The sequence below is a fragment of the Anomaloglossus baeobatrachus genome, chromosome 4, assembly GCF_048569485.1.
Source record: "Anomaloglossus baeobatrachus isolate aAnoBae1 chromosome 4, aAnoBae1.hap1, whole genome shotgun sequence".
Lineage (NCBI taxonomy): Eukaryota > Metazoa > Chordata > Amphibia > Anura > Aromobatidae > Anomaloglossus > Anomaloglossus baeobatrachus.
The window spans coordinates 630,348,358-630,362,701 of record NC_134356.1 but is presented as its reverse complement, the minus strand read 5'-3'; the positions used below and the strand labels follow the sequence as shown (position 1 = coordinate 630,362,701).

The following is a 14,344-nucleotide window of genomic DNA, read 5'->3' as shown; positions in this document are numbered from 1 at the left end:
GCGCTGTTCATCAGCCACTGTTGTGACCAGACGAGCCTTTGGTGGTGGTGGTGGTGGTGGTGTTACAGTGAGCCGGTGAGTCTAGTCACTACAGAACTGCCTTACACTGCATGAATGGTTCAGTGGCAATATCACTAAGGCTGCTTTCACACTATGTTTTTTTAACAGCCGTCATGAACGCTTTTTTTAACGCAAAAGCGGATCCAGTGCAAATGCGTTTTCATTTCAATGCATTTGCAATGGACTCGCGTTAACATGCGTTCACATGCGTTTGCGTGCGTTATAGTGAGGATCCAGCGACTTGCAGTTTTTTAACATTGTTCAAAAACGCTACTTGTAGCGTTTTTGAGCTGCGTCCAAATACCGCAAATTGCTGGATCCTGACTAAACAGCACGCAAACGCATGTGAACGCTGCATGCTGATAGACAGGATCCTGCTTGCTCTACTGAGCATGCACAGAAGCCAGCCTCGGGTGATCAGTCCCTCTCTCTCCTCCCTCTCTCCACCGCCCTCCCCCTCTCTCTTTCTCTCCCCCTCCCTCTCCTCTCTCTCTCCCCCGCCAGAGAGCTGCGGACACTCGTAACCAAGGTAAATATCGGGTAACCACTTCTCTTAGTTACCCGATGTTTACGTTGGTTACGTGTACAGACGCTCATAACCAAGATAAATATCGGGTATCCAAGCAAGTTACCCAATGTTTACCTTGGTTACGAGCCTCCGCAGTTGTAAGAAGCCGGCTCCCAGTCTGGCATGTTTAGTTCCCCTCACTCCCGATCACATGACTCCAATGCCGGCCCCTAAACATCCAGTGACAGGATCCTGCAAAATAACACATGCGTTAGCATGCGTTTTTTGCTGTAAAAGCAGGATCCGCTTTTACAGCAAAAAAACGTTCATGACGCATGTTAAAAAAACAGTGTGAAAGCAGCCTAAACCAGTCATTTTGCCTCTGCATGACCAACACCGGCCTAATTTCATCTTCATGGAGGACAATGCTCCAGCTCATCGAGGTCACATCACTAGGGAATGGCTTCTGGAGACTGGGGGACCTCAAATAGAGCGGCTGCACTTTTTCAAGACCTGAATCCCATAGCAAACCTATGAGATTAACCGAGTCACCATGTAGAGGCCAGAACCTTAATGACCTGAGGGACGCCCTTCAACAAGAGTGGGATGCCATGCCTCCGCAGACAATATCTCCATTTATGACCAGCAGGAGACATCGTCGTCAGCTGGAATTGATGCTCAAGGCCACATGACAAGTTACTGAGACAGCAACATGTTTGGGGGGTGTATAAATTGTTTGAGATGAGGAAATCACCATTGCTGTGTCTACATAAATGTCCTACTTTCATACTGGGCCTGAACTTTTAATGTTTTACAAAAATTTCACCCGAAAGCCAAATATCCTTAACCTTTGTGAGCAGTGTATATAGCGGTGAGGGTTCTCCTTGTCTGGCTTGTATTGAAGACAGTTGTATGTAAATCTCTGCAGCCTACGTCCCTCCTCATCCTCACAAACTTGTTGCTTCACATTCACTAGCAATAGAGATGGGGTCATGAGAAGAAATGGTAGTTTGGGAATTGTTTTTGCTTCATTTTTACCTCCAGCCTCCCTTTAGCTCAGAAAAGCCACCTCCACTGTAGGTAGGAGACAGGCTACAATACGACTTTGTAATAATGACCGATAATAAACACTGGCAAAGAGGCAACTGAAGAATACATGTTACATAATAATAGGAAAGATTTCATACTTTCAGCACATTTGATTGATGAATGATTCTTCCCGTTGGGAAAATATGGCAGGATGAAAAAAAAAAATGGCTTCCCCACTCATCCCGTATTCCTATACAAATGCATTACCAAGTCAATAAAAAAAATAAAAGGATACAGAACATTAAAAAAAAAATAAAATAAAACACAAATGAAAAAAAAAACAGCTTGTATATGTCCATGGACTTCGCATAAAACAGTTTATCAGAAGTGATCTGCTTAAAATGAGGAGGAAAAAAAAAAATTAAAAGTCTGAGATCTCCCCACTGCCGGAAGCAGTAATAGAAATTTCCCATGCGTCTTTTTGGTCATCAAAGACCTAAAATATATATATTTATATTTTTTCCTGTAAAAAGTTTTGCACAGAGTCCAAGGGTAAACCTGAGAAAACGGGTGGGACGGAGAAAAGAGGCTTGTTGGATGGCTTCTTGATAAAAACCAGTTTGGGATGGTTCGAAGATATTCCGTCAAGATGGCAAGTCCGTGGCCGTCCTGCTTTGGAAGTGGTGGTTTGTGGCGTTCACGTTTGAAAGGGAGGAGTCATTGGGGGTGATACCGTAGTCAGCCTGCTGGGAAAGGAAGGACAAGAATTAGAGGGGATATTATAAAACTGAAGTATTACATATATGTCACAATAATAATATATATACAATAATGTAGAGTACATACGAACGCCAGAAGATGCTGTCCTTAGTGGGGTTTGAACCCAGTAAAACAGGGCCAACCTCCGGGACGCCCACACAGGGCCAACACCTCCGGGACGCCCACACAGGGCCAACACAGGGCCAACACCTCCGGGACGCCCACACAGGGCCAACACCTCCAGGACGCCCACACAGGGCCAACACCTCCAGGACGCCCACACAGGGCCAACACCTCCGGGACGCCCACACAGGGCCAACACCTCCGGGACGCCCACACAGGGCCAACACCTCCGGGACGCCCACACAGGGCCAACACCTCCGGGACGCCCACACAGGGCCAACACCTCCGGGACGCCCACACAGGGCCAACACCTCCGGGACGCCCACACAGGGCCAACACCTCCGGGACGCCCACACAGGGCCAACACCTCCGGGACGCCCACACAGGGCCAACACCTCCGGGACGCCCACACAGGGCCAACACCTCCGGGACGCCCACACAGGGCCAACACCTCCGGGACGCCCACACAGGGCCAACACCTCCGGGACGCCCACACAGGGCCAACACCTCCGGGACGCCCACACAGGGCCAACACCTCCGGGACGCCCACACAGGGCCAACACCTCCGGGACGCCCACACAGGGCCAACACCTCCGGGACGCCCACACAGGGCCAACACCTCCGGGACGCCCACACAGGGCCAACACCTCCGGGACGCCCACACAGGGCCAACACCTCCGGGACGCCCACACAGGGCCAACACCTCCGGGACGCCCACACAGGGCCAACACCTCCGGGACGCCCACACAGGGCCAACACCTCCGGGACGCCCACACAGGGCCAACACCTCCGGGACGCCCACACAGGGCCAACACCTCCGGGACGCCCACACAGGGCCAACACCTCCGGGACGCCCACACAGGGCCAACACCTCCGGGACGCCCACACAGGGCCAACACCTCCGGGACGCCACACAGGGCCAACACCTCCGGGACGCCACACAGGGCCAACACCTCCGGGACGCCACACAGGGGCCAACCTCCGGGACGCCACACAGGGCCAACCTCGGAGTCACTGTATCATCACTTCCAGCTCTCCTTGTTCTTCTTTAGGCCTCTTTCACACATCAGTGAAAAACACACGTTTTTTCACTGAAGAGTTGAAGGTTCGTATAGCCCTCCGTGTGCCATGATTTTGGTTGTGATTTTGGTTGTTAGAGTTAGGGACCGCAGAAATAGAGATTACCTTGTCGTTTGGTTTTGGGGCTCCTTTGCATTGATCAATACAATGACTAAATATCTCTCATTCCTATTATTCATAGCAGTTATGCACATACCATTTTCATGTTTTTCACTTTTTTCAGATAGTCCATTGTATCTTTCAGTCTAGTATTCCCATAGCAGTTCTGCTTTTCATTATTCCCCTATACATGGTGACTGGTGTGCAACTCTTTATCCTATTGTTTATGATTTTGACACAGGCGTGCTCTCAGTGTCCTATCTATAATAGCACATGGAGATCGGGAACTTTTTACTCACCTGTTCCCGGCGCTGCTGTCCATGGTGCTGCTGTCTCCAGTGCAGTGGTCACACTTGCTTCCCAGTTGGCGGTGCAGTGAATATGCAATGACCATAATGAGCGGGCCCTGAAGCTGGAGACAGCAGCGTCGAAAACAGCAGCGCTGGAGACAGGCGAGTATAGAAATTCATTTTATTCCACAGACATGTGTTTCCTCCGGTACGTGTCACACAGATCACACCACTGTGTGGTCCGCGTGACATAAGTGCTGGTGGAGAAAAACGGACTCTGTGCTCCAAACTCCAAAATTACATTATTTAGTTGCCGCAACATTTTTTTAAAATGCAATCAAAACATCGCATCTACACAGAAATTGTATAATTAAAAATGAAAGCTCAAGGCGCAGAAAATAAGCCATCACTGAGCCCCAGATCCCGAAAAATGAGAACGCTACGGGTCTTGGAAAATGGCGACAAAAGAACAATTCTTTTTTTTTGACAAATTTCAATTTTTTTTTCTCCACAGAACAAACACGTATACCTTTTAGTTTTATATCTACAAACTCGTACCGCCGTGAGGCAGCATATGGACATGTCAGTTTTACCATATAGAGACCGTGGTAAGTAAAAGACCACAAAAAACAAATCATGCAGTTGCACATTTATTTTGCAATTTCACCGCACTTAGAATTTTGTTTCCTTCATTTTCCAGCACACTATATGGTAAAACTAAAGAATTCAATCAAAAGTACAACTCATACCGCAAAAAATAAACCCTAATATAATAATATTTATGGGGGAAAAAAAAAAAAAAAAAAAGTCATGGTTCTTGGAAGAAAGGGAGGAAAAACCAAAATGAAAAATGAAAAATTGCCCGGGTTGCAGGGTTAATGGCACTATTGAGGTCATTGTTCTGCTACAGAATACATTTGCAGCCAGACACCTCCCTAATGACATTGCATGAAATATCTGCCTGCATTCTCAGGGATTAAAGCCATCATTGATCCTGGCCAAATTTCCTACTCCATTTACTGAAATGCAACCCCAAACTTTCAAAGGCCCTGCATCTTGCTTCTCTGCTCCATACAGGCCTTCAATGAACAAACTGACTTCTGTTACAGCCAAATATTTTACATTTTGAGTCCTCAGTCCATAGCGCCTGATGCCATTTTTCTGCACTCCCTTATTATATATTTTTGAGCACAGTCAGTGGCTTGGCCTTGTTTCCAAGGGCTATGTGTTTTTCTGGCTGCAATTCTTCCCTTAAGAACACTTCTGGCCACACTGCCATCAGTAGATGAGTGTAGCTGGGTCCCACTGGTTGCTGCCAATTCTGAGGGGATAGCAACACTGGACATCTTGTGAAGTAAACATATATAATGACCCAAAAGGAGCCATTACAAAAAGTTTCATAAAAGTCTGTATAATAATTTATGGTTTGATGTATTGCCTGGTGTTATTCTGTCAAATTAAATGCAAGTTGTTGCTCTGTAATACCACTGGAGACCAGCAGGTGGTGGTATAAGTGTTGGCAAGGGACTGTATTGGAGGATGTCTGATCAATATCCTCTATAGCCTGGTCACTATGGTAACCAGGGAGAGATGACAGTTGGCAGTTGAGACAAGCCGGGCTGGAGGTGATGAGCAGGTGACAAGGGCGGTAATGTCCTGTACCTGCCACACAGGCTGCTCAGAGCCCATCACAGTAAGGACAAACCTCAGGCATAGATTTCCCATTACAGAGCACCGGTCCAGTTGTCATCCAACTAAAGCCTGTATGGAGATCCAGTGTCACAGCCAAATGCTCCAGAAGATGTGACCATCATAGTATTATCCAGTAAAGCTTTTGCACTCTTCATACCAAGGTGCGGTCTGCCTTATTCCTACCTCATACAGATGTACCCTGGGAACAGGTTTGGAGCGACAGGAACCAGGTAGGAGCACCGGACACCCCAAACTGCACAACACCGCAGAAAAGCCGCACCACCGCTCAGCACCTACGTCTGGGCCTAACAGTGCCTCCTGCACCTACTACCCGGGTGTGACTGATGTTATATCTAAAATTTTGGTGTCAACATCAGGATATTTACTTCTGTGCCTTCTGTTCATCGTGGACTGAATTAGCCAAATCTTAGAAGAACATTCTTTGCCTGAGAATAAAGATCGCCCGCCGCATGCGCCACTGCGGTTACTGTGCCGTGGCGCAATATCATGCTACACAGGCCTGAGCGAGTACAGCTAGGGAAACCAAGGGGGAAAGAGACTGTCTGAATCTGTATCTGATCTCTGGTATAGCCCACTTTACCAAAGCAAGTTGCTGCCGCAACTCTTAAAAAGGCCACACTCCCATTTCTCGGCTGTTGCTCATAGCAACGCCTCCGAAAATTATGTATTAGCTCAAATTGACTGTTCTGGTCTGGTGCAGGATACTGAGAGCAATATCTTGCAGTGATTAAAGCCACACCATTGAACGAGAAGACTCATCAGCAACTCAAGAGCCGCAGCCATGGAGAAGTTTGCCTAGTATACCAATGAATGCTACTTCATCCTCAGCAGTCAGCTGTATCATGCCTCTGACCATGCCATATTACTTCAAGGCCCTTCCTCTCTATGAGGGAGTCACACACACACACACACACACACACACACACACACACACACACACACACACACACACACACACACACACACACTTCAGTGAGAGGGAATGCAGGCTACCTGTATTCTGTCACTGAGGAGTAGAAAGTGGAGATCTTAATTGGCCAGCTACTCCGTTAAGTCAAGGCATGGACTCAGCGTGAATGCAAAACCATAGATCAGATCTTGGAGAGACTAAAAGGTCACTTAAATCAAGGACCTCTTCAGAATTGAAGAAGTGTTTTTTGGAAAGAGGAAAAAACCCAGAGTGTCCCTCAGAGACTTTGCCCTGTCACTGCATGAAGCCTTGAGTGCCATCATCAATGTAGACCCTCAAGAAGCTGATAGAAAACGGACTGACAAGTAAAGATCTTGGCCGTCAAGCATGCGGGTACCTCTTTCCTGGAATTCAAAGAATTGGCCATACAGGTCCTGGAGGAGAAATTGCAGTCTAAGACCCAGAAAGATAGAGAGGGTAAACCTGCCACAGAGTTGCCCCTTTCTAGTCATATTGTTGAGCAAGGAGCCCAGGACCCACCTTCAGAATATGAAGCCAACCTAGCTGGTCAAGTCTTTTGTCTCGCCGAAAACTTGGTAAAGTAGATTAAGCAGTTGGAACTACTGGAGCGCCCCTCTAGACGGGAAAGAGAGGATCCTCCAAGATTAGAATGTTGTAGCCACCTCCATGACCAAGAGAGAACAGACGCCGACCCCCTGAGAGATCTTCAGATACCTGGCACAAGAGTTCCCAAAGACTAGAATGTAAATTCTGCGATCGACGTGGTCATAGGATTGCTGGCAGTTAAACATCTAATCACTGAGGCAGCTGGAAGACCCTCAAGAGAAGAGACCTTAAGTTCCGTAAATCCAGGCTGGATGCCAAAGTACACAGGCTCTCGCCCCATGGTTGAAGTCAGCATTAATGGAGTGAGTTTCCCTGGCTTGATTGCCATCGGGTCTCAAGTGACCACTATCTGGCATACGGCATTTGAAGAGTACCAAAAATGAGCCCAGCTGACAACCTCCAAAACAATGGCTCCACATCACAGCTACTGTACCAATGGAAAGTCAGTAGCCATACACAGCTACTGGGAACCCACGCTTCACATTGGGGAGACAAACCTCTCATGGCAAGTGATAGTAGCAATTCAAGTCCCAGAAAATGACAACTTTCCAGTGATTCTAGGCACTAATGTTCTCCGAAATTGCTATACTGAAGTGCTGGAAGCCCTATGACAGGCCCTACCAAAGGCACCCAAAGACTTTCAGGAGGCTATCCATGAGACCATGCCGGTCAAACATGGCAGCGCAATAGAAGTTCTCCAACAAAAAAGGGGAAATATGCCATGCCCGGATCAAGGATGCCCAAAAAGTCCGGTTACAACCGGGAACAGAGACTCTGGTGTGGTGCAGAGCCTGCATGGACGAGACTACCAGGTCCTTTGTGGAGCCTTTTGTGAGGAGGCAGCTATTTTTAGGCTGGGGGGGGGGGGGGGGGCAATAAGCATGAGTCTCTCCAGCCTGAGAATACCAGCACCCAGCTGTCAGGCTTTGTCATGGCTGTGTATCAAGATTGGAGAGGGACTGCACACTTTTTTTTTATTATTATTGTTTATTTAAATAATAATAGAAAAAGCCGCATGCAATTCTTATTTTGATACACAGCCATGATAAGCGCGCAGTTGGGGGCTGCAGCCTGTAGCCATATGCTTTATCTCTGCTGGGTATCATAATATGGGGGCATAATAAGCCAATTTATCAAGGTGATGAGGCGCTCAAGGAATTACAGGTCATGATGCACTAAAGGGGATAACTGTTTCATGACACCCTTCTGAAGGAAGATTGGTTCAACATATTAAGTGGTTGGGATAACCATGCCCCCCATACTCCTTGTTTTCTTAGGAGCTCAAAGATATGGGGAGCCGACTAGACTAATCTGTGCCATAAAGAAGGGAATTTTGTTACTTACCGTAAATTCCTTTTCTTCTAGCTCCTATTGGGAGACCCAGACGATTGGGTGTATAGCTACTGCCTCCGGAGGCCACACAAAGCATTACACTAAAAAGTGTAAGGCCCCTCCCCTTCTGGCTATACACCCCCAGTGGGATCAGTGGCTCACCAGTTTTAGTGCAAAAGCAAGAAGGAGGAAAGCCAATAACTGGTTTAAACAAATTCACTCCGAGTAACATCGGAGAACTGAAAAACCGTTCAACATGAACACATGTGTACCCGAAAAAAAACCCAAAAATCCCGAAGGACAACAGGGCGGGTGCTGGGTCTCCCAATAGGAGCTAGAAGAAAAGGAATTTACGGTAAGTAACAAAATTCCCTTCTTCGGCGCTCCATTGGGAGACCCAGACGATTGGGACGTCCAAAAGCTGTCCCTGGGTGGGTAAAGAATACCTCATGTTAGAGCTGCGAAGACAGCCCTTCCCTACGGGGAGGCAACTGCCGCCTGCAGGACTCTTCTACCTAGGCTGGCGTCCGCCGAAGCATAGGTATGCACCTGATAATGTTTGGTGAAAGTGTGCAAACTCGACCAGGTAGCTGCCTGGCACACCTGTTGAGCCGTAGCCTGGTGTCGCAATGCCCAGGACGCACCCACGGCTCTGGTAGAATGGGCCTTCAGCCCTGATGGAACCGGAAGCCCAGCAGAACGGTAGGCTTCAAGAATTGGTTCTTTGATCCATCGAGCCAGGGTGGCCTTAGAAGCCTGCGACCCTTTGCGCTTACCAGCGACAAGGACAAAGAGTGCATCCGAACGGCGCAAGGGCGCCGTGCGGGAAATGTAGACTCTGAGTGCTCTCACCAGATCTAACAAATGTAAATCCTTCTCATACCGATGAACTGCATGAGGACAAAACGAAGGCAAAGAGATATCCTGATTAAGATGAAAAGAGGATACCACCTTCGGGAGAAACTCCTGAATGGGGCGCAGCACTACCTTGTCCTGGTGGAAGACCAGGAAAGGAGCCTTGGATGACAGCGCTGCTAGCTCAGACACTCTCCGAAGAGATGCGATTGCCACCAGAAAAGCCACTTTCTGTGATAGTCTAGAAAGTGAAACCTCCCTCAGAGGCTCGAAGGGCGGCTTCTGGAGGGCAACTAGTACCCTGTTCAGATCCCATGGATCTAACGGCCGCTTGTACGGGGGTACGATATGGCAAACCCCCTGCAGGAACGTACGCACCTTAGTAAGTCGTGCCAGACGCTTCTGAAAAAAGACGGATAGCGCCGAGACCTGTCCTTTAAGGGAGCCGAGCGACAAACCTTTTTCTAACCCAGATTGCAGGAAAGAAAGAAAGGTAGGCAAAGCAAATGGCCAGGGAGACACTCCCTGAGCAGAGCACCAGGATAAGAATATCCTCCACATTCTGTGGTAGATTTTAGCGGACGTGGGCTTCCTAGCCTGTCTCATGGTGGCAACGACCCCTTGGGATAATCCTGAAGACGCTAGGATCCAGGACTCAATGGCCACACAGTCAGGTTCAGGGCCGCAGAATTCCGATGGAAAAAACGGCCCTTGGGACAGTAAGTCTGGTCGGTCTGGTAGTGCCCACAGTTGGCCGACCGTGAGATGCCACAGATCCGGATACCACGCCCTCCTTGGCCAGTCTGGGGCGACGAGTATGACGCGGCTGCAGTCGGATCTGATCTTGCGTAGCACTCTGGGCAAGAGTGCCAGAGGTGGAAACACATAAGGGAGCCGGAACTGCGACCAATCTTGCACTAAGGCGTCTGCCGCCAGAGCTCTGTGATCGCGAGACCGTGCCATGAAGGTTGGGACCTTGTGGTTGTGCCGGGACGCCATTAGGTCGACGTCCGGCCTTCCCCAACGGCGACAGATTTCCTGAAACACGTCCGGGTGAAGGGACCATTCCCCTGCGTCCATGCCCTGGCGACTGAGGAAGTCTGCTTCCTAGTTTTCTACGCCGGGGATGTGAACTGCGGATATGGTGGAGGCCGTGGCTTCCACCCACATCAGAATCCGCCGGACTTCCTGGAAGGCTTGCCGACTGCGTGTCCCCCCTTGGCGGTTGATGTATGCCACCGCTGTGGAGGTGTCCGATTGAATTCGGATCTGCCTTCCTTCCAGCCACTGCTGGAAGGCTAGTAGGGCAAGATACACTGCTCTGATTACCAGAACATTGATCTGAAGGGTGGACTCCTGCTGAGTCCACGTACCCTGAGCCCTGTGGTGGAGAAAAACTGCTCCCCACCCTGACAGACTCGCGTCTGTCGTGACCACCGCCCAAGACGGTGGTAGGAAGGATCTTCCCTGTGATAATGAGGTGGGAAGAAGCCACCATTGCAGAGAGTCCTTGCCGTCTGTGAAAGGGATACTTTCCCGATCAGGGATGTTTACTTCCCGTTCCCTTGGCGGAGAATGTCCCATTGAAGTGGACGCAGATGAAACTGCGCAAACGGAACCGCCTCCATTGCCGCCACCATCTTCCCGAGGAAGTGCATGAGGCGTCTTAAGGAGTGCGACTGACCTAGAAGGAGAGTCTGCACCCCAGTCTGTAGTGACCGCTGCTTGTCCAGCGGGAGCTTCACTATCGCTGAGAGGGTATGAAACTCCATGCCAAGATACGTTAGTGATTGGGTCGTGACAGGTTTGACTTTGAGAGGTTGATGATCCACCCGAACGTCTGGAGAGTCTCCAGCGCAACATTCAGTCTGAGTTGGCATGCCTCTTGAGAGGGTGCCTTGACAAGTAGATCGTCCAAGTAAGGGATCACAGAGTGTCCCTGTGAGCGCAAGACTGCTACCACTGCCGCCATGACCTTGGTGAACACCCGTGAGGCTGTCGCCAGACCGAATGGCAGAGCTACGAACTGAAGATGGTGCTCTGTAGCAATCGGCACGTGGAGATAAGCATCTTTGATGTCTATTGATGCTAGGAAATTTCCTTGAGACATTGAGGCAATGACGGAGCGGAGGGTATCATCCGGAACCGCCTGGCCTCCACATGCTTGTTGAGCAGTTTTAGGTCCAGAATGGAACGGAAAGAGCCATCCTTTTTTGGCACCGCAACCAGATTGGAGGAAAACCGTGTCTTGTTCCTGAAGAGGAACAGGGATTACCACTCCTTCTGCCTGCAGAAGAGCATCGGCTCGGTGGGGAGGTGGGGACGTTCTGAAGAATCGAGTCGGAGGACGAGAACAGAACTCTGTCCTGTGCACGTGGGCACACTGTCCCTCACCCACCGGTCTGGGACCTGTGGCAGCTAAATGTCGCCAAAGGCGAGCGAGTCTGCCATCAACCGCGGATGCGGAGAGATGAGAGAGCTGAGAGTCATGAGGAGACCGCCTTGGTAGCGTTTCCTCCGGCTGCCTTCCTTGGGCGTGATTGAGCCCGGCCGGAAGCTGAGCCCCTCTGAGGCTTTTCAGCCCTTTTGGACGAGGACAATTGGGACCTGCCCGAGCCTGGGAAGGACCGAAACCTCGACTGTCCTTCCAGGACAGCATTAATAGGGTAAGTCGCAATGCAGACATTGCGAGGTTACGGACGCCCCTGCGGCACAGATGTACATGTGCTCAAGACCAGCTGCGCAAAAACAGCTGAAAAGCTTAGGGTGCCCATACGGCTGTGAATGCCGGAGCAACCGACACGCCGATAGCCTCATAGACAGATTTCAACCAGAGTCCCTCTGTCTGTCAATGGCATCTTTAAGTGAAGTCCCATCTCCACTGCAACTTATGGCTCTAGCCGCAAGCCTGGAGATTGGAGAATCCACCTTTGGACGCTGGGTCCAGCGCTTTACCACGTCAGGGGGGAAGGGATAACGTGTATCCTTAATACGTTTGGAGAAAACGCTTTTCTGGGAAGCGTGGTGTTCCTGGACTGCTTCTCTGAAGTCAGCGTGGCCAGAACAATACTCAATATACGTTTGAGCTACTGAAATGGGACTTCTCCTGCTGTGAAGCTGACTCCTCCGCTGGGGGAGCTGAGGGAGAAAGATCCAACATTCCATTGATGGACGCTATAGGATCATCCCTTATGGCGTCACCATCCGGTGTATCCGGATTGAGAGCGGTGTCAGGATCAAAGTCCTGATGAGCTACGTCTGCCTCATCATACAGAGAGTCTTCCTGGGACCCCTCTTTTATTCCAAATGAGGGTGGCCAGGGAGCAATGATCCAGATTGCCCATGGCCTGTCCGGACTGCAAGTCTCTATCCCATTGCAACTCCGTCCCTGTCCTTGGACAGGGTTGAGAGGTGGTTCCTTTGGCCACGTCAAGTAGAGACCCCGGCTGACCAAGTGCTACAGGGGAGCATTGCACACAATGGGGTTCAGTGCCGTGGAACAGTATCACGTGCAGTAGAAACAGCAACGAAAGCCTGTGTTGCTTATATGCTGCTGCCGACTAGTATAGAGCCAAGAATGGCGACCGTACAGTGGAATGTATAGCATACAAGCATAAAGTACAAATGAACACTGCAGCACATGTAATACAAGCAGCATAGAAAGCCTGTGCCTTGGCACCCCTGCTTTTCTGCTGCTGTAGACTAGCTATCTAGGGGAATATCGCCCAGAATAGCGACCATACAGTGCAATGTATAGCATACAAGCATAAGTACAAATGAACACTGCAACACCTGCAGTACAAGCAGCATAGAAAAAAACCTGTGCCTCAGCACCCTTGCTTTTCTGCTGCTGTAGTCTAGCCATTCTATGGGGAATATAGCCAAGACTAGCGACCGTACAGTGCAGTGTATAGCATACAAGCATAAATACACATGAACACTTCAGTACGTGCAATACAAGCAGCATAGAAAGCCTGTGCCTTAGCACCCCTGCTTTCCTGCTGCTGATGTGTCGCCATCTAAGAGGGCTCAAAAATAGCGACCTATGCAGTGTAAGCATAAAATACAAATGGACAAATGCGGTATTTAGTGTCAGCACTTCAGGTGCCGCTTACCGCCCGCCTATAAGCGGGTGTGTTGCCCAGAGTCCGTTCTCTCAGCTCGGACTGCAGTAATGGCTGCCGGCGTCCTTCTCCAGCTCGTGTGAGTAGGGGCGGGCCGTGGGCGTGCCCCAAGTCAGAGCGGGAAACCGGCGTCCCACAGTGTCCAGTGAGAGGGCTGGAGCATGTAAATAAGGCTCCAGCCCTCGGCGCTGCTGATTGTACAGCGTCTCTCCCCTACCCTGATTGACAGGGTGGGGGCGGGAACGAATCGGAGCTAGGCCGCAAAAGCCGGGGACTGGATTTATAAGCGCCGCCGCCGTAAAAGCGCGGTCGGCGCTAAGTCCCCGGCGCACTACAAGTCCCAGCCGCGCCGCCGCTCCCGGAGCGTTCGGCGCGGTAGTTCCCAATACAGAAAGTCACTCAGCTAGGCTGCAGTGACTGTAACCCTTTACTGTCCCCGGCGCACTAGCACACCCAGCAAGTCTGGAGTGTGCTGTGCCTGTGTGTACGGGGACACAGAGTACCTGAATGGTGCAGGGCCATGTCCCTGAACGGTACCCAGCTCCGTATCCAGCAGGTTCAATGGGTCTGTGGATGGAGCCCGGCCTCAGGGCTTTGGGGCCGGTAAGATCCCACTTCCTCAGAGCCCCTCAGGGGGATGGGGAAGGAAAACAGCATGTGGGCTCCAGCCTCCGTACCAGCAATAGGTACCTCAACCTTACAAACCACAAGCGGGGTGAGAAGGGAGCATGCTGGGGGCCCTATATGGGCCCTCTTTTCTTCCAACCGATATAGTCAGCAGCTACTGCTGACTAAACAGTGGAGCTATGCGTGGATGTCTGACCTCCTTCGCACA

The 14,344-nt window shown here is 50.2% G+C and overlaps 1 protein-coding gene across 2 annotated transcripts in view; it reads right to left on the bottom strand.

Annotated features, from left to right (window-relative positions):
• Positions 1-561: 561 nt before the first annotated feature.
• Positions 562-14,344, bottom strand: part of LOC142304207 (G protein-coupled receptor kinase 5-like) — a 144,669-nt gene continuing 130,886 nt past the window's right edge. Inside the window, exon 16 of one of the 2 annotated variants that reach the window (XM_075346373.1) lies at positions 562-2,343. In XM_075346373.1, coding sequence (XP_075202488.1) covers positions 2,242-2,343 — 102 coding nt within the window. In that variant the 3' untranslated portion in view covers positions 562-2,241. The remainder of the gene's footprint in view (positions 2,344-14,344) is intronic. The other variant, XM_075346374.1, reaches the window with a different exon arrangement.